Raw genomic sequence first — 18,863 nt, forward strand, 5'->3', positions numbered from 1 at the left:
ATTTAATATGGACACAAACGACTAAACATTGGATCTTTGCATGGATTTATATGCACGTTACGGGATGAATTGATAAGCTCCTGTAAGGGCTACGATGGCACAGTTGACAGCTGATTTGGAACGGAACAACAGCAAAGTAAGGAACTCCGACTTTTTTACTGTTCAATTATTAATGTTGTTTTTGAACGAGTATTGGAATACTCGCTCAGAATATCCAACGAGTATTCGAAGCCTGCAAAATGGTATTCGGGACAGCCCTCCGTCTTAGCACACACACTTGACATCTGTTTTGACAAGACTGACAGAAAGCAGCTGTTTGCCAAACAAGTGAGCAAGGTTACCCAACATGCTAGTTTTCGACAGCAACTATTGCATCAGGCCTAATAGAAAATAAAAAAATAACTTGCGTGCAGTGCCATTTGAAGTCTTGAAATGGCCTTCCCTTTTTAGAAATTGCTCAGTATGGTCGCATACTGAGGCAGTATCCTGTGTACTTATACTCATACTCAGCCAGTATCCTGTGTAATTATATTTACACTGAGCAAGTATTCTGTAAAAGGTGTACATTGTTTTTGTCTTTATTTTATTCTTTGATAAAGTTTTAAGTTTCATCTTCTTATTTATATATTAATAAGTGTGTGTGTGTGTGTGTGTGTGTGTGTGTGTGTGTGTGTGTGTGTGTGTGTGTGTGTGTGTGTGTGTGTGTGTGTGTGTGTGTGTGGTACAGGTAAACCAGTAATTCTAGAAACCCAGCCCTGATATCATAATGGCTTTACGCGTAGTTAGCTGTTGTTCAAAGACTCCTTCCTTATTCAATCTCCTTCCTTATTCGATCGGTCCTCACTGAGGAGCCCAGCAGCTCAATCTTTACTCAGAACCTTTAGAACCGTGTTAATGTTCTGTATCGGTTCTGAACACTTACTTTATGTTTTGGTGAACACCTGAATCTCTTCCTTCAACGGATCTTACTTTCCATCCTTCTGTGGTTTTATGTTTCCATACGACACGGGGCAGCACACTTTTGCATCACAGAGAAGCTGAGGTACAGCTCGCCAAATGTCGTGTTTGCATATTCTCACTGTATTGATATGTTCTAAATGTTTCCAGTCCAAGTTCAGTGTTTCCAGGTTCCTGCTCTAAATAAGACATTGAACTCAGAGAGAGAACCTGTCTGAATAAATTAATATGGGTCAGAACATTAGTTACTTATTGGTGGTTTTATGGTCGTCTTTAACAGGATAGCCCACTGATCTGTAGACTCTTGTTCTGTAGTGACTATGATCTATTGGAAGATAATTCAGTGTTTCAGAAATAAGGAATCATCCTCATAATGATGTGTATGAGATCTAGACATATAGTGATAGAGTGTGTAGATCCAGACAGAAGAAAGCGATGTCTGAGATGCAGAGACAGCTTCACGCTACCAGCGTTTGTCTCGTACGGTGTGGAATGAGAGCTCGTGAAAGCACGCAGGCACGCTTGCTGCGCGCCTGCGTGCTTGCGCAATAGCATACTGCCTGAGAATGTAGTATCGCTGTCAAATCTGTCCCTGGGAAAAGTAACGTTGCTCCGAATTGAAAAAAAAACTACGTTTCATTACCATGTTTTTAGTAGTTACGCGTATCTTTAGTCTCTCTTGACTTACCTTCTGTGTCCTCTTAAAGCCGAAGTCCCTCAGATCAAGCTTTCCTTGTCTCTTGGCCATGACGCTGAAATCACCTGCGCAGGCTGCGTTGCTATGTCGCTGACTGACGTGACATAAATTTGTGTGTGCACGTGCCCCTCGTCCACAGTATTTTAGCCTACTCAATAAAAACTAAATGTTGAAAATGAAATAGCGGTTACATTTCCACATTAATTGCTAAAATAACTGTGGATGGGAAGGGAAGATGGCTGTTTCAGAAGGGGGATGATTTTGATCATTTTAATTCCAAAGGGGGATGCCATCCCCCCTCATCCCCCCTCAACTCGAGTGCTGTGTCGACAGACAGGAGGAGGATATGAAGTCTTCAATGCAGTAATTTTACGTTCTGTAAATATGTAGTTTTGTTTGTGTCCAGGTCTCCAGTCTACTATGGATGAGGAGAGGGAGGAGGGGGGTCCTACCTCTAAAACCACTCTGTCTGGGGAACATGGCTGCCAGAGCAAAGCTAGGAGGTAAGAAGAGGATCTCTCACTGTCTGTGACTGTTGTCCATCTCGGAGCTTAGCAGTGATATCTCATGACTCCATCATTATTCTGAGTAACAGCTGTGTGTGTTGAAGCCCAGAGCAGCAGCAGAGAGTAGACTCCCCTGGACCCAGCTGTGTCTCCATGAAGAGTGACTGCTCTATGGAACTACCTCTTAACTTTAAAGATGGAAATCAGTCTATTGAGAAGAGGTGAGTATTTATCAGATGTTATAAAGATACAGCTTCTATCAAACGTCCATAAATCCTGGTTCTTGATTTCCTAGAAGAGTCCAGCAGCAGAGAGCAGACTCCCCTGGACCCAGATGTGTCTCCATGAAGAGTGACTGGTCTATGGAACAACCTCTTAACTTTAAAGATGCAAATCAGTCTATTGAGAAGAGGTGAGGATTTATCAGATATTATAAAGATACAGCTTCTATCAAACGTCCATAAATCCTGGTTCTTGTTTTTCTAGAAGAGTCCAGCAGCAGACAGCAGACTCCCCTGGACCCAGATGTGTCTCCATGAAGAGTGACTGGTCTATGGAACAACCTCTTAACTTTAAAGATGCAAATCAGTCTATTGAGAAGAGGTGAGGATTTATCAGATATTATAAAGATACAGCTTCTATCAAACGTCCATAAATCCTGGTTCTTGTTTTTCTAGAAGAGTCCAGCAGCAGAGAGCAGACTCCCCTGGACCCAGATGTGTCTCCATGAAGAGTGACTGGTCTATGGAACAACCTCTTAACTTTAAAGATGCAAATCAGTCTATTGAGAAGAGGTGAGGATTTATCAGATATTATAAAGATACAGCTTCTATCAAACGTCCATAAATCCTGGTTCTTGTTTTTCTAGAAGAGTCCAGCAGCAGAGAGCAGACTCCCCTGGACCATGCTGTGTCTCCATGAAGAGTGACTGGTCTACGGAGCAAGCTCTTTACTTTAAAGATGGAAATCACCAACTTTCTAAGGAAAGGTGAGGATTCAACCAATACATCAGGGTTGTTCAGCTGGTGGCCCGCGGATCATCTTGATCGGGCACGTCGACCATTAATCAGAACATAATCAATCAGGATCTATTACCCCCAGGAAGGAGCTATTTCTGAGCGGGAATGAGAGCTAGTTTAATTTCCTCCAATAGGAACCCCTTCTGTCCAGTTAGCCCCGCCCACAGGACCTGCCCTCTCTGTGCATAGGCCAACGTCTGCCTCTGCGGTGGCAAAGTAGAGAGCTCAGAAACAAAATAAGACAGCTCAAAAGCGATTGTTCACATTGGAAAGGAGAAAGGTAGACAATGAACTTTGACATTTAAACGAGGAGTGAAATATCCGTTCAGTAACGCAGGACCAAAGCCTGTAAGTTGATCTGCAACACGGCTATGGCAATAACAGAAGAACACACTCTGGGACGCACCACATCACTCGGTGCGTCAGTCCAGCTCCAGTGGAACACACCGATGGGTCTGATGCTCGTTGAATCAAAGAGCAGAACCTCTCTGAACGACCACCAGAGGGGGCTATAACGTTCCTGAACCAGCGAGCAGAACCTCCCTGAACGACCACCAGAGGGGGCTATAACGGTCCTTAACCAGAGAGCAGAACCTCTCTGAACGACCACCAGAGGGGGCTATAACGGTACTGAACCAGAGAGCAGAACCTCTCTGAACGACCACCAGAGGGGGCTATAACGGTCCTGAACCAGAGAGCGGTACCACAGCCTCCCTCCGTGTCGCATGGCCTCTTGGTCCCGATAAGAAACCCTTCACAGAGCGCCTGCTGTAGAGACCGATGATGAGCTGGAGAACAGTCTGTCCCAACAGTACCAATGTCCGATCACAGGACCACTTGGTGCTGGATTGATTCATGGCTGAGGACGTTTATTCTGCTGTTTGAATAGTATGAATGAAATGAATAATAGAACGACTTGTAGCAGACATCACAGGTTTAATGTTTAATGGTTCAATGTATAACAAACATTGAACAGTTAGAAGTTATCTTTGGAGGTGAAGTTATTTATTGAAACAAATAATCGATGAAGAATAACACAGGTCTGTGTATAAATGCAGAAACTGACTGCTCTATTTTCTATGTTAGCTAAACGCATTGTGAATAAACACTCTATGCACAGTATGAAGAGTACTTAATTTCCATTTCAATAATCTGAGAAAGATTATTGGATTGAAAAGTCATGAGAAAGTAGTTGAGTAACCCTGCAATAAATCATCAAATGCAACAACCTCCACAAATCCTAACTTCCAGATGTTTTTTTTTTCCGTGACTTTATCGATGCTGATGTTTACAAGTCAGGGAAAATACAATTTTGTGTGTGTGTGTGTGTGTGTGTGTGTGTGTGTGTGTGTGTGTGTTCTCCACAGACACCAGGAGAGGTCAAAGGTTACCAGTGCTCAGTCTGTACAGCAGCATCAAACAGAGAAGGAGATGAACCAGGTGGAACTGGCCGACCCACTGTGGGACGGTAAGAGACTCTTACTTTGAAGACAGAGGAGACAATTATTTTGAAGGGCAAAAGAGACTCTTATCTTGAGAACAGAAGAAATTCTAATTTTAAGGAGTAGTATGAGACTAGTAGTAGCAGTATGAAAGCTGGTGGGCAGCATGTCTTGGACTACAAGGGCACCCTACTCTTGATTTGTAAAACTAAATAAAGAAATCTGGGCCTATCATTGGGTCTATTTTTGCCCTCAATGACTGAAGCTATTGGTTGTAATTTGGCTATGTTTATTTTCAGCTACAATTGTTTTAAGAAAAATGAGGACACAAGACCAAAAGTGATGCCATTTAAAATGCATGCTCCGAATCATTCACTAACATCCTTTCCACAATATCAAACAGAACGGTCAGAGTAACAAACAATTAAAGAACAAAAAGAACATTATTTCACAACTATTTACATGGGCTGTAAGCCTAACATTGTTTGTGTCAAATGTGGATGTTAATGGATGTTTCAGAATGTTGGTCATGGTGTTAAGTCAATTAAGATTGAGGGACTTCATTTATAGATCAAGTCAATCCTCCTCGCTGTTTGTGTTGCAAAAATATCAGTGATTTGGTCATACCAAACGGGATATTTTATAGGTCCCATGACATGCCACCAGGTGTGGTGTGATTAGCCGGTACAAGCCGTTTTGGAAATCTGCCCCTCATGACATCACAGGTGGGCATGTCCACCTAGGTGTGTGCTGGATAGATCAGTCTACCAGCCTACCCGGTGGACTGTAGCAAACGTTGCTCATCTATCCGTCACACATCTAGGTGGACACGCCCACCTGTGATGTCATAAGGGGCAAATTTCCAAAACGGCTTGTAGCGGCTAATCACACCCCACCTGGTGGCAGGCCATGGGACCTTTAAAGTGATTTCAGAATAACGGCGTGTGTAGCTCCACGTTTTTTGCCACCCTTTCAAAAGGCTTGGTAACCCAACTGTAGTGGTGAAAAACCGTGGTCTTGTTTTTCCTATAACCCCAAGTTCCAAGTTTCTTATCCTTTTGCCACACAGAGAAAGCAGGTGATGGCATTGTTTGACGGGCAGTTTGTGTCCAAAAAATAGTGAGAGTTTGACTGTCCAAGGCTGTCAATTGGCCGTCATTTATTGTTAATAACATATAACAAAATAAGGATGCAAAGCAAGTATCTTTATCAATGTGTTCACAAACAGAACGGTCAATAATTGTATCTGCTTGCCCGTCTTCTCCCCGTCACGCACTCCCGTCACCTATTTAAAGGGTGCGACATCAGCACCGGTCGCAGGTGTTCACTCATCACAGGTGGGGAAGAAGGAGAAATTAGTGAGTCAATCAAAACATAAAAAACTTCAATGCGGCTCCTACACCAACAGAGGAGTGTCAAAAAATATGTTAGCTCAGCGTGTTTATTTCGGGACCTTTCCCAACTTTTGGTGGTGGAAACGCCAATATAAGCGAAAAGAGCCGCACCGAATCGCACCGCTTGGCAGAAACACCAAAATAAAGCGAACAGAGCCGGACTGTAGCGCAAAGAACAGTAGCGCACCGCTCGGTGGAAACGAGGCATTCGACTGAGCCGGTTCGCTGGTTCTCGTAGCCTAGTCTCGAGGGGATAACCCCGCCCTCCGGGCTGCTCCACAGCCAGGGCTCCTCTTATTGGTTCATAGCGCAGCCAGGGCTCCTCTTATTGGTTCATAGCGCAGCCAGGGCTCCTCTTATTGGTTCATAGCGCAGCCATTGCTCCAGCCAATTTGTGAATAGACGTTGGCGTGATTCAGATCCCTTAGCTAATCACACCCACTCAGAGGAGGACTTTCCTCCTCTCTCCCATTGAACCCAATGTTATTCACCGGCCGCCAACACTTTCGGGAAATTAATGGGAGTCAATGGAGGCTGAGGGAGAAACGTCCTCCCCGAAGTAATTGTCAATAGGCGATAGGTGGTGCTAATGTCCCTTTACCCAGGGAAAATAACATTACATATACAAAGGCATTAAAGTAGTCATATTTAAGGGCAGTAATTCATTACAGTAGTACGGGCTATCTACATTTTTATTCTCAACAATGTTAAGGAGGATCCTCCACTGATCCACGTATGTAGGGTTATTGTGGGGGTATCAGGTAAATGGTTTGATCCAGATACGTAGGGTTATTTTGGGGGTATCAGGTTAAATATCATGAATCATTATACTGCAGATCAAGAGCAGAATAACTCAGTGGAAGAGATGCAACACTATCTTGTTATATCAGCATGTTATATCATCATTTGACCAATCATATTTCTGAAAAATATCAAAATAGTCTTGAAGATTTTGAATTTGTAACATGCAGTCCTTGTCACGACCAGCTTCCGACCACAAGTAATGAAACCACTAAAGGTGATAAAGTTGATAATTTAAAAGGAAATATTGACCTGGTTCCAATGATTTCACCATCCACTAACTGATGTCTTCTGTTGTTTTCTCATTCAGGATCTGCTGCTGTCGAGTGCCAACATAAAATCAAGTCTCGTTTGGAGAAGAAGTTCAGGTGTGTGTTTGAGGGAATCGCTAAAGCAGGACAGCGAACAAATCTGAATTACTTCTACACAGAGCTCTTCATTACAGAGAGAGGCAGTGGAGAGGTCAACCAGGAACATGAGGTCGGACAGATTGAAACAGCTTCCAGGAAACCAGCCAAGGAGGAAACACTAATCAGATGTGAGGACATCTTTAAACCCTTACCTGGACAAGATAAACCAATCCGGACAATAATGACAACTGGAGTGGCCGGCATTGGTAAAACCGTCTTAACACACAAGTTCACTCTTGACTGGGCTGAAGGCAAAGCAAACCACGACATACAATTCACATTTCTCCTCACTTTCAGAGAGTTAAATTTACTGAACGGGAAAGAGTTTAGCTTGGTGGAACTTCTTCATCACTTCTTTATTGAGACCAAAGAAGCAGGAATCTGCAGATTCGACCGATTCCAAGTTGTCTTCATCTTGGATGGTCTGGATGAGTGCCGACTTCCTCTGGACTTCCAGAGAAACCCGATCTGGACTGATGTCACAAAGTCCACCTCGGTGGACGTGCTGCTGACAAACCTCATCAGGGGCGATCTGCTTCCCTCCGCTCGCATCTGGATAACCACACGCCCTGCGGCAGCCAATCAGATCCCTGCTGAGTGTGTTGGTATGGTGACAGAGGTGAGAGGGTTCACCGACCCACAGAAGGAGGACTACTTCAGGAAGAGATTCACAGAGGAGACACTGGCCAACACAATCATCTCCCACATCAAGAAATCACGAAGCCTCCACATCATGTGTCACATCCCAGTCTTCTGTTTGATCACTGCTACAGTTCTGGAAGACTTCTCCAAAACATCCCAGATAGGAGAAGAGATGCCCAAGACCTTGACTCAGATGTACAGCCACTTCCTGAGGGTTCAGTCCATACAGGGGGGCAGGAAGTATCATGGGAGAGCTGAAACAGATCCAGACTGGAGTTCAGAGAGCAGGAAGATCATTGTTTCTCTGGGAAAACTGGCTCTTAACCAGCTGGAGAAAGGCCACCTGATCTTCTACGAGGCAGACCTGGCAGAGTGTGACATCGATATCAGAGCAGCCTCTGTGTACTCAGGAGTGTTCACCCAGATCTTTAAAGAGGAGTGTGGGCTGTACCAGGACAAGGTATTCTGCTTTGTCCATCTGAGCATCCAGGAGTTTCTGGCTGCCCTATATGTCTTTATGTCATTCATCGACACTGGGGTCAATCTGTTCTCAGGACAACCACAAACCCAGCAGTCTAAACTCTACCAGAGTGCTGTGGACAAGGCCTTACAGAGTGAGAACGGACACCTGGACTTGTTCCTCCGCTTCCTCCTGGGCCTCTCTCTGGAGAGCAATGCGATTGTCCTACAAGGTCTGCTGAGAAAGACAGTAAGTAGCTCAAAGACCAGTGAGGAAACGGTGTCTTACATCAAGGAGAAGATAGGTGGAGATCTCTCTACAGAGAGAAGCATAAATCTGTTCAACTGTCTGAATGAGCTGAATGACCATTCTCTTGTGGAGGAGATCCAACAGTACCTGACATCAGGAAGACTCTCCAAAGAATCTCTCTCTCCTGCTCAGTGGTCAGCTCTGGTCTTCATCCTACTGTCATCAGAAGAGAAGCTGGACGTGTTTGACCTGAAGAAATACTCTGCTTCAGAGGAGGGTTTTCTGAGGCTGCTGCCAGTGGTCAAAGCTTCCAAAACATCTCTGTAGGTTCACTAATAACATATATTACAAACCACTCAATATAGCTAATAGTAGAATATACAAGTTATAATAACAAAAAAAAATTCAAGGTTAACTTATAAAATGTATCACAATACACATGTTTGTTTTGTAATGAGGGTGAAAAGATTAACTCAAAAGCTCTATTTATTTTGAAATAATAAATAAGGAAAGCCAAGAATTAACAATTGTTTATTAATAGCTAAATACAGCTGTGTTCATATGAATATAAATAATTTACTATTGATAAGGATACATTAAATGAATATACGTTCATTATTAATTAAAGGAAACCCACTATTTTAAAACGTTTTAACCTTTTCCAGTACGTTTGGTTTTATGGACACTATTTGGTTCACCCAATAGGATGCGTTGTTATAGAGACTTCAGGGTTATGTGGGGGAAGGGTGAGAGGTCACGAGTGAGCGGGAAAAAGGAGAGAGGGAAGAGACAAAGGAGGATAGTACTTTATTATCTTTAGAGATCGCCCAGCTAAATTATATTTCAACATGTACTTATTACTGTACTCACCCGAATATAAAACGATCCTGAATATAAGACGACCCCGCCTTTTCCAGACTTATTTTTGAAAAGAAATGCTTTTGCGGAAATAATCGACTCCTGATTTTTCAGAAGTATTTTTTTTGTATTTGGGGATTGTTTTATGCGTGTTTCCGTTCGTGTCGGGGATGTTTAGACGTTTGGCTAGCTTGGTTTGCTAATCCCCGGAGCTTCCTCCGAACGGGATTTAAAGGAGTCCTATTATGCTTTTCCATATTTTGCTTCTCCTATTGCAGTTTACATATGTTTTTCGTGTATTTAAATGGTTGGCAAAGCTACAATACCAGAAAGTTAACACAACGGGGAGTAAACGAATACAGCAAATCACAGTTACTGAGCTGCCTAGAAACAGCTTGTTGTGAATTCTATCACGGCTTTCCATTACCTCCGGTACGAGGTGACGTAAGCTTGTACTTTTGCTGGGAGTCAATGGGAGAGCATCATCAGATGATTTACATTAAGTCAGAAGAACAGTTTGATTTTGCTACTCTCCTCAAGTAAAGCTTTGGTTAACAATGGTCAGAAGGGGTTTTCTTCGTTGTGAAAGGACACGTCCCTTGTATGCTTTGCCAGACGCAGAGCCTTCACATAGCCATCTAACTGCCTCACAATTCTCAGCAACTGGGTGTTTCACATAGGGGTTGTAATATTCATAAAAGTAGGAGAAAAAACAATGTGCTCGACAACCCTTTATTGTTTTAAATCAATTCTATGCGATCAAACAAATTAAATAATAAACAGTAAAAAACTGCCATAATATGACCCCTTTAAATCAGAGTTGGGTACGAGGACCACTGCAGGGAGTCGTCGTGTACTACAAAACAATACTACAATAAAATGTAATATTAATAAAAATTAAAAAAAATTAAAATACTATAAATCAGCTTTTAAATAATATTCATTAAACACTCAATATTGAATAAACATAAGGACCTAATGTATTAACTTGTCTATATTAGTTAAATTAATTAAACATCTCTAATTAAAGATTTTAACAAGACATTCATTATGATAAAAGTAAAAGATGTAAGTTACTTTAATCACAATTCCTAACATGTTCTGTTTATTGTGTGTGAAGGCTGAATGGCTGTGATCTGTCAAAGAGATGCTGTGAAGCTCTGGCCTCAGTTCTCAGCTCCAACTCCTCTAGTCTGAGAGAGCTGGACCTGAGTACCAATCGGCTGAATTATAAAGGAGTGAAGCTGCTCTCTGCTGGACTGGTCAGTCCACACTGTACACTGGAAACTCTCAGGTCAGTTTTCCTCAATGGTCAAACAATTACACCACAAGGTCCATATCAGAGGACGTTGAACTGATTTACCTCCAGAAAGTTAACAGTTCTGAATAAATAAGTAAAATATGTCCTCTCAGGGCTCAAGACGCATTTTCTACTCGTGGCACTGCTGCCATTACCTTATTAATTTGTTGGCACCCTAACAAATGTGGTTGTACCTCTTTATTAGATGTGAAAATGTCCTTGGTCACCTACCATCCATATATGTCCATTCATGTGAACAGATTCACTCACTTTAAATAAGTTGTTAATGTTTTGATTGCATAGGGGGTCTTTTTCTGTTTTTATCACCAGCGCCGCGACATCTCTTTCCTGACCACCCAACTCTTCCTCCTCCTCCTCCTCCTCCTCCTCCTCCTCCTCCTCCTCCTCCTCCTCCTCAATCAAATACCTACTAATAATAACCGGCTGCTGATTGGTTAATATACTCAAATTTGGATTTATTTTCTTCTCTGGGTCATCCAGAATAGTGCATTTCTTCAAATACTCTTGAATAGCGCTATCGCTGCGGCGACATTTCATTGAAACTTTGCACAAAGTACAAAACAGTGTTTAAGTTTTCTGATCAAAGCAGAGTGTCTTCATTGGAACTTAAGTGGGTCGTGTTTCCCAATAAACTTCGGCACTCTGCGTGCATCGCAGCACCAATACCACTCATCTCATCAAACTCAAGACATCCATCTCACTCTATTTTTATTGCCATGACAGTTAAAGATGTACGTTGGATTCAGTTTGTTAATGATGGTACAATGTGTATGTTTTATTTCATTCCTGTTCTACTCATAATCATGTAGTCAGACAGTTAGGTAGACTTTAGAGTTGTTTAATAAAGTTCAATAACAGCTTCTTCTTAGAACTGGCTCTTTTTAGGGACACGTTCAGGATCCTTGTTGAATCTTTTGTTATCTGATCTCTAAGTTAGTGATGTTTTGAAGATCTACTGTATTGACATTTAGTTAAACTAATAAAACATTTCTAATAACAAATAACAAATAAAACATTAAAGTTCCTAACATTTTCTGTTTATTGTTTGTGAAGGTTGAATGGCTGTCACCTTTCAGAGAAATGCTGTGTAGCCCTGGCCTCAGTTCTCAGCTCCAACTCCTCTAGTCTGAGAGAGCTGGACCTGAGTACCAATCGGCTGAATTATAAAGGAGTGAAGCTGCTCTCTGCTGGACTGGTCAGTCCACACTGTACACTGGAAACTCTCAGGTCAGTTTTACTCAATGGTTAAACAGTTACACCACAAGTTCCATATTAGAGGACGTTAAACAGATTTACCTCCAGAAAGTTAACATGTCTAAATAAATAAGTAAAATATGTCCTCTCAGGGCTCAAGACACATTTTCTACCATCGGCACTGCTGCCATTACCTTATTAATTTGGTGGCACCCTAACAAATGTGGTTGCACCCCTTTATTAGATGTGAAAATGTTCTTGGTCACGTACCATCCATCTATGTCCATTCATGTGAACAGATTCACTCACTTTGTATAAATTGTTAATGTTTTGATTGCATAGGGGGTCTTTTTCTGTTTTTATCACCAGCGCCGCGACATCTCTTTCCTCACAAACCAACTCTTCCTCCTGCTCCTCCTCCTCCTCAATCAAATACCTACTAATAATTACCGGCTGCTGAGTGGATAATAAACCACAATTAGGATTTATTTTCTTCTCTGGGTCATCCAGAATAGTGCTTTTCTTCAAATGCTCTTGAATAGCACTATCGCTGCGGCGACATTTCATTGACACTTTGCACAAAGTACAAACAAGTGTTTTAGTTTTCTGATCAAAGCAGTGTCTTCATTGGAACTTAAGTGGGTCGTGTTTCCCAATAGAGCGATCACACCGGCGCTACAATACAGCCGCGCTGTATTGTAGCTCCCAGCACTGAACTAAACCTTGGCAGTCTGCGTGCATCGCAGCGCCATTACCACTCATCTCATCAAACACAAGACCTCCATCTCACTCTATTTGTGTTGCCATGACAGTTAAAGGTGTACGTTGAATTCAGTTTGTTAATGATGGTATAATGTGTATGTTTTATTACATTTCTATTCTACTCATAATCATGTAGTCAAACAGTAAGATGGACTTTAGAATTGTTTAATAAAGTTCAATGACAGTTTCTTCTTAGAACTGGCTCTTTTTAGGGACAGGTTCAGGAGCTTTGTTGAATCTTTAGTTATCTGACCTCTAAGTTAGTGATGTTTTGAAGATCTACTATATTGACATTTAGTTAAACTAATAAAAGATGTCTAATAAAAAATTTCAAATAAAAAATTAAAGTTCCTAACGTATTCTGTTTATTGTTTGTGAAGGCTGAATGGCTGTCAGCTGTCAGAGATATGCTGTGGAGCTCTGGCCTCAGTTCTTTGCTCCAAATCCTCTAGTCTGAGGGAGCTGGACCTGAGTACCAATCGGCTGAAGTATAAAGGAGTGAAGCTGCTCTCTGCTGGACTGGGGAGTCCACACTGTACACTGGAAACTCTCAGGTCAGTTTTCCTCAATGGTAAAACAGTTACACGACAAGTTCCATTTCAGAGGACGTTGAACAGACCTCCAGAAAGTTAACATGTCTAAATAAATAAGTAAAATATGTCCTCTCAGGGCTCAAGACTTATTTTCTAACGGTGGCACTGCTGCCATTACCTTATTAATTTGGTGGCACCCTAACAAATGTGTTTGCACCCCTTTATTAGATGTGAAAATTTCCTTGGACACGTTCTATCCATCTATGTCCATTCATGTAAACAGATTCACTCACTTTAAATAAGTTGTTAATGTTTTAATTGCATAGGGGGTCTTTTTCTGTTTTTACCACCAGCGCCGCGACATCTCTTTCCTCACCACCCAACTCTTCCTCCTCCTCCTCCTCCTCCTCCTCAATCAAATACCTGCTAATAATAACCCGCTGCTGATTGGATAATATACTCTAATTAGGATTTATTTTCTTCTCTGGGTCATCCAGAATAGTGCATTTCTTCACATGCTCTTGAATAGCGCTAGTGCTGCAGTGACATTTCATTGAAACTTTGCACAAAGTACAAACAAGTGTTTTAGTTTTCTGATCAAAGCAGAGGGTCTTCATTGGAAATTAAGTGGGTCGTGTTTCCCAATAGAGAGATCACACCGGCGCCGCAATACAGCCGCGCTTTAACGCAGCACTGAACTTAACCTTGGCAGTCTGCGTGCATCGCAGCGCCATTACCACTCATCTTATCAAACACAAGACCTCCATCTCACTCAATTTATGTTGCCATGACAGTTAAAGGTGTACGTTGGATTCAGTTTTTTAATGATGGTATAATGTGTATGTTTTATTTCATTCCTATTCTACTCATAATCATGTAGTCAGACAGTTAGTTGGACTTTAGAGTTGTTGAATAAAGTTCAATAACAGCTTCTTCTTAGAACTGGCTCTTTTTAGGGACAGGTTCAGGAGCTTTGTTGAATCTTTAGTTATCTGACCTCTACGTTAGTGATGTTTTAAAGATCTGCCGTATTGACATTTCGTGAAACTAATGAAACTTTTCTTGTAACAAATTTCAAATAAAACATTGAAGTTCCTAATGTATTCTGTTTATTGTTTGTAAAGGCTGAATAGCTGTCAGCTGTCAGAGATATGCTGTGAAGCTCTGGCCTCAGTTCTCAGCTCCAACTCCTCTAGTCTGAGAGAGCTGGACCTGAGTATTAATCAGCTGAAGGATTCAGGAGTGAAGCTGCTCTCTGCTGGACTGGGGAGTCCACACTGTACACTGAAAACTCTCAGGTCAGTTGTACTCAATGGTCAAACAGTTACACCACAAGTTCCATATCAGAGGACGTTGAACAGATTTACCTCCAGAAAGTTAACAGGTCTAAATAAATAAGTAAAATATGTCCTCTCAGGGCTCAAGACTTATTTTCTAACGGTGGCACTGCTGCCATTACCTTTTTATTTGGTGGCACCCTAACAAATGTGTTTGCACCCCTTTATAAGATGTGAAAATGTCCTTGGTCACGTACTATCCATCTATGTCCATTTATGTGAACAGATTCACTCACTTTAAATAAGTTATTTATGTTTTGATTGCATAGGGGGTCTTTTTCTGTTTTTAACAACAGCGCCGTGACATGTTTTTCCTCACCAACCAACTCTTCCTCCTCCTCCTCCTCCTCAATCAAATACCTACTAATAATAACCGTCTGCTGATTGGATAATATAGTCCAATTAGGATTAATTCTCTCTTCTGGTTCATCCAGAATAGTGCATTTCTTCAAATGCTCTTGAATAGTGCTAGTGCTGCGGTGACATTTCATTGACACTTTGCACAAAGTACAAACCAGTGTTTTAGTTTTCTGATCAAAGCAGAGTGTCTTCATTGGAACTTAAGTGGGTCATGTTTCCCAATAGAGCGATCACACCGGCGTTACAATACAGCCGCACTCCCATCACTGAACGTTATAAAGAGCCTCAGGCCTCAGTTCTCTGCTCCAATTCCTCTCGTTTGAGAGCTGGACTTGAGTACCAATGATCTGCAGGATTCAGGAGTGAAGCTGCTCTCTGCTGGACTGGGGAGTCGAAACTGTTCACTGGAAACTCTCAGGTCAATTGGACTCAATGGTCAAACAGTTATACCACGAGTTGAAAATCAGAGGACGTTGAACATATTAATCTCCAGAAAAGTAAAAGTGCTTTTTTTTGTGTGTGTGTGTGTGTGTGTGTGTGTGTGTGTGTGTGTGTGTGTGCGTGCGTGTGTGTGTGTGTGTAGCTTGTCTGGCTGCCTGGTCACACAGGAAGGCTTTGCTTCTCTGGCCTCAGCTCTGAGCTCCAACCCCTCCCATCTGAGGGAGTTGGACCTCAGCTACAATCACCCAGGAGACTCAGGAGCTGCGCTGCTCTCTGCTGGACTGGAGGATCCACGCTGGAGACTGGACACTCTCAGGTATGGAGAGGGTAGCTCACACTCAGGCACAAAGTCTGCTACAAGGATTCAAGCCGCTGCTACATGAAGTGGTTTGAAAAGGCAGCTGCAACTCATGTTGTGCAGAAAGTGATGAGACAGCAGATGATGAGGGTGAATGTTTCAACATGCTGCTCTCACTTCCCCCCCCCCCCCCCCCCCCCCCCAGTGTGGAGCACGGAGGAGTGTGAAGGCTGAAACCAGGTGTAAAGAAGTGTATGGCTGAATCCGAATTCATTGCTCATTGCTCAACCCTAACCCCAACTTCTAAGCTGACCCCCTACCCCTACCAAATGGGACAACCCTACCCTGTGACGTCATCGGTAGTCCCTACCCTGTGACGTCATCATTAGTCAACTCGAAGTGCTTGACCCCCAACCTCCGTGTGACCCCCTAGCAGATACCCAGACACCCGGTGATGCTACAAGGGACAGACTGGCTGCCAGTGTCTCGGGCAACGAGCAAGCCCCATTGTAAAGATGTTTAACCTGAAATGGTATTTATATGATGTATTCTGTAATTGGCATGTTTAAATAAAGGATTTTTTTTAATACTACAATCTGTCCCTCGTCATATAATATTTATTTTGAATGTCACTTAGCTACATGTTAAAGGTGGTATTAGATAAGAATCGGTTAAGAAAAAGAACACTTTAAAGAAGAAACACTTTATTTGCATGAATATAAAATTCTACGATTCCATGGTCCCTATACCATACATATATTTGAAAGTAGGCAATGTATTTTTATAGGAGGCTTATTTTAATTAATAGAAAATGGATGCGTTGACGTTAAATGAATATTAACTGTATCTATCAGATTGATTCATATCTCATCAAATTGCATCGGATCGTTAGAACATTGAATCGAATCGCATCGAATCGTTCCATATTAAAATGTATCGTCCCTGAATCGTATCGTAGCACATGTATCTAGATAGGTATCAGATCGTCCTATAAAGGAGAGATGCACACCCCTAATAGATATCATACAAACAAGAACCAGTGATATAATGGAACTAATATTGCGCATTACAAAAAGGCATCAACCATCAGCCATCATATTTTATCAATAACTTGGTCGTTTTAAACCATCAGTGGATGGTTAATCTCTCTATCTTCCTGGGGGTTTTAGGGCTACCAATGCAGAAGAGCTGCTTGAGGTGGTGGAGAGATGGGCTCTGTGATGGCAGCGGCCTCAATGATCTCCTGAAAGAAAACATAACAAATAACAAATAAGAAGGAATTATATGGTAGAACTGTGTTATATGGCCACACATAGATAGATAGATAGATAGATAGATAGATAGATAGATAGATAGATAGATATTTCTACCAAAATAAATGAAAAAATACACTGGTTTATAAATAGAAACAACATCACATTGATCCACGATTCTCCAGGCTAATAAGCATTTTTAAAACAAACTTTTGCATTACTTGGCAGGGGATTAAAGCTTATCTTCCACCTGGAGTACCTAGAACAGGGAACATATGGATATCATACGTCATGAGCCCAGAAGCTCCCCGACCGCGGCCGGGCTGCTGCGTGATTATTAACATAGAAAACACTTACATTTGTGGTTTTCAAGTCTGTCGCATCTTTTCGCCCGCCATCTTGCACAGGATTTTTCTTGATTTTCCATTTTCTCGCAAGGTATTGTGGGAGCAAGTCTCAACTGCAGCGTTCTCAGTTTTTTTGAGTGTGCCCGTCGAAAATCTCAATTTTGAGGATGTTAGCCTTACCCTGCCTTTAAAAGGGTTTTGGACGGGACTCCACGGGGCGTGAACGCGCAACAGCGAGGGGTAGGGCTTAGATTTTGCTATGAGCAATGAAATCGGATTCAGCCGTCGGCTACACAACCTTAAAGGGGACATATTATGAAAACAACACTTTTCCTGGTATTTGAGGTGATGTTTTGGGTCTCTGGTGCTCCCACACGCATACAAAAAAAAGTCTGTGCATGATTTTTTGAGTGAGATATGCATTTCTGAAAGTACCCCGCCTACAGTTACCAAACGAGCGAGTCAGTTTCGACGCCCCCCCCCCCCTGACCCCTGTCCCTCACCTTTATTCAGGAGAGGACACACACACAAACACACACACACACACACATCATGACCCCCACCTTTATCCAGGAGGAGAGGACACACACAATCAACACATTCAACACTCCCTGTGGTTCCACTGGTAAGATGCTGCAGCTTCCCTCCCTATTGGCCCAACACCAGCTCTTTACTGGGACGTCGAGAAGTTTTCATGAACTATCTGTAACTTCTTTACAATGTTCTCTGATGTTCTCTCACCTGATTCCCTCAGATAATTCGCTAGCCTGCCTGGCGGTCAATGAAGTTAAAGTTACCGGTGAAGTTGTTTGTTTCTTTATAGGTCCAGGTCTGGACTGAGGCGGACGGACTGACTACGTCGAGCTGCCGCCAAAATAGCGACGGTTGACGTCCGTCAGTTATAACGTAATACTACAACCGTTATAATATAAAGGTTATACTATTAAGGTTATACTTCCACCCGGCAGTCATTCGGACTAACTGTACTTAGGAGTAGCGTTATTTGTTATTGTTGTAGTAGTCTAAAAGTAAAAAAAAAAAAAAACGCTCATGTTTTTTTCACCAACTCTGAGCTGTTGGTCGCCAATGTTCAAGTTTTCGCTGCCTTCAGCTCTGTGATAAATAAAGCTCTTTATAACGCCTAGAGACATGACTCGATGCCTCCCTTCCAATGTTATCCATTTAAAAAGAGCTGATTACTCACTAGATGAGGTGGCTGTTTCCCAGCGTGTACAACTTCCACCTGTACACACTGGGAGCTTCTAGAGCACAGGTGTTCATCAAAACTAAGTTACTGCAAACCGAACATGAAGTTGTTCAATATTAAACAAAATGTTGTGAAATCAAATCAATATCAATTTGAATTTACTTACTTTTGAGGTAATTTCTTTATGCATATTACAGATAACAAAGAATGCATAGTTTGAGGTTCTGACCACTTTCTGGGGGGTATGCATGTAACTTTAGATACATCTGTTTGTAGTAAAGGCTGCATGGAGGGCTAACGCATTTAGCAGTCCCTCCAGAAAAACGCGATTATGCGATCGCATAATTCAACGCATAATCAGCCAAAGTCCGCATA

At 42.1% G+C, this 18,863-nt stretch overlaps 1 protein-coding gene across 14 annotated transcripts; it reads left to right on the plus strand.

Moving 5' to 3' along the window:
* LOC307076868 (NLR family CARD domain-containing protein 3-like) lies at positions 1-16,270 on the plus strand. 14 transcript variants are annotated; one of them, XM_079738078.1, is made up of 15 exons: positions 1-136; positions 2,061-2,157; positions 2,265-2,381; positions 2,456-2,572; positions 2,647-2,763; positions 2,838-2,954; positions 3,029-3,148; positions 4,547-4,647; positions 7,127-8,900; positions 10,556-10,729; positions 11,810-11,983; positions 13,093-13,266; positions 14,370-14,543; positions 15,526-15,699; positions 15,887-16,270. In XM_079738078.1, exons 2-15 carry the CDS (start codon positions 2,075-2,077, stop codon positions 15,906-15,908), a joined length of 3,438 nt encoding a protein of 1,145 aa, XP_079594204.1. In that variant the 5' UTR covers positions 1-136; positions 2,061-2,074; the 3' UTR covers positions 15,909-16,270. The 14 variants fall into 14 exon arrangements, 13 of the variants coding, with proteins under 13 accessions (XP_079594204.1, XP_079594199.1, XP_079594211.1 ...); XR_013811915.1 differs by lacking the exons at positions 1-136; positions 15,887-16,270 and adding exons at positions 850-1,042; positions 15,168-15,360 and having other exon boundaries at positions 15,526-15,587; XM_079738073.1 differs by lacking the exon at positions 1-136 and adding an exon at positions 850-1,042.
* Positions 16,271-18,863: the final 2,593 nt, after the last annotated feature.

This window comes from Pollachius pollachius (genome assembly GCF_949987615.1).
Source record: "Pollachius pollachius genome assembly, chromosome: 1".
Taxonomy (NCBI): Eukaryota; Metazoa; Chordata; class Actinopteri; order Gadiformes; family Gadidae; genus Pollachius; species Pollachius pollachius.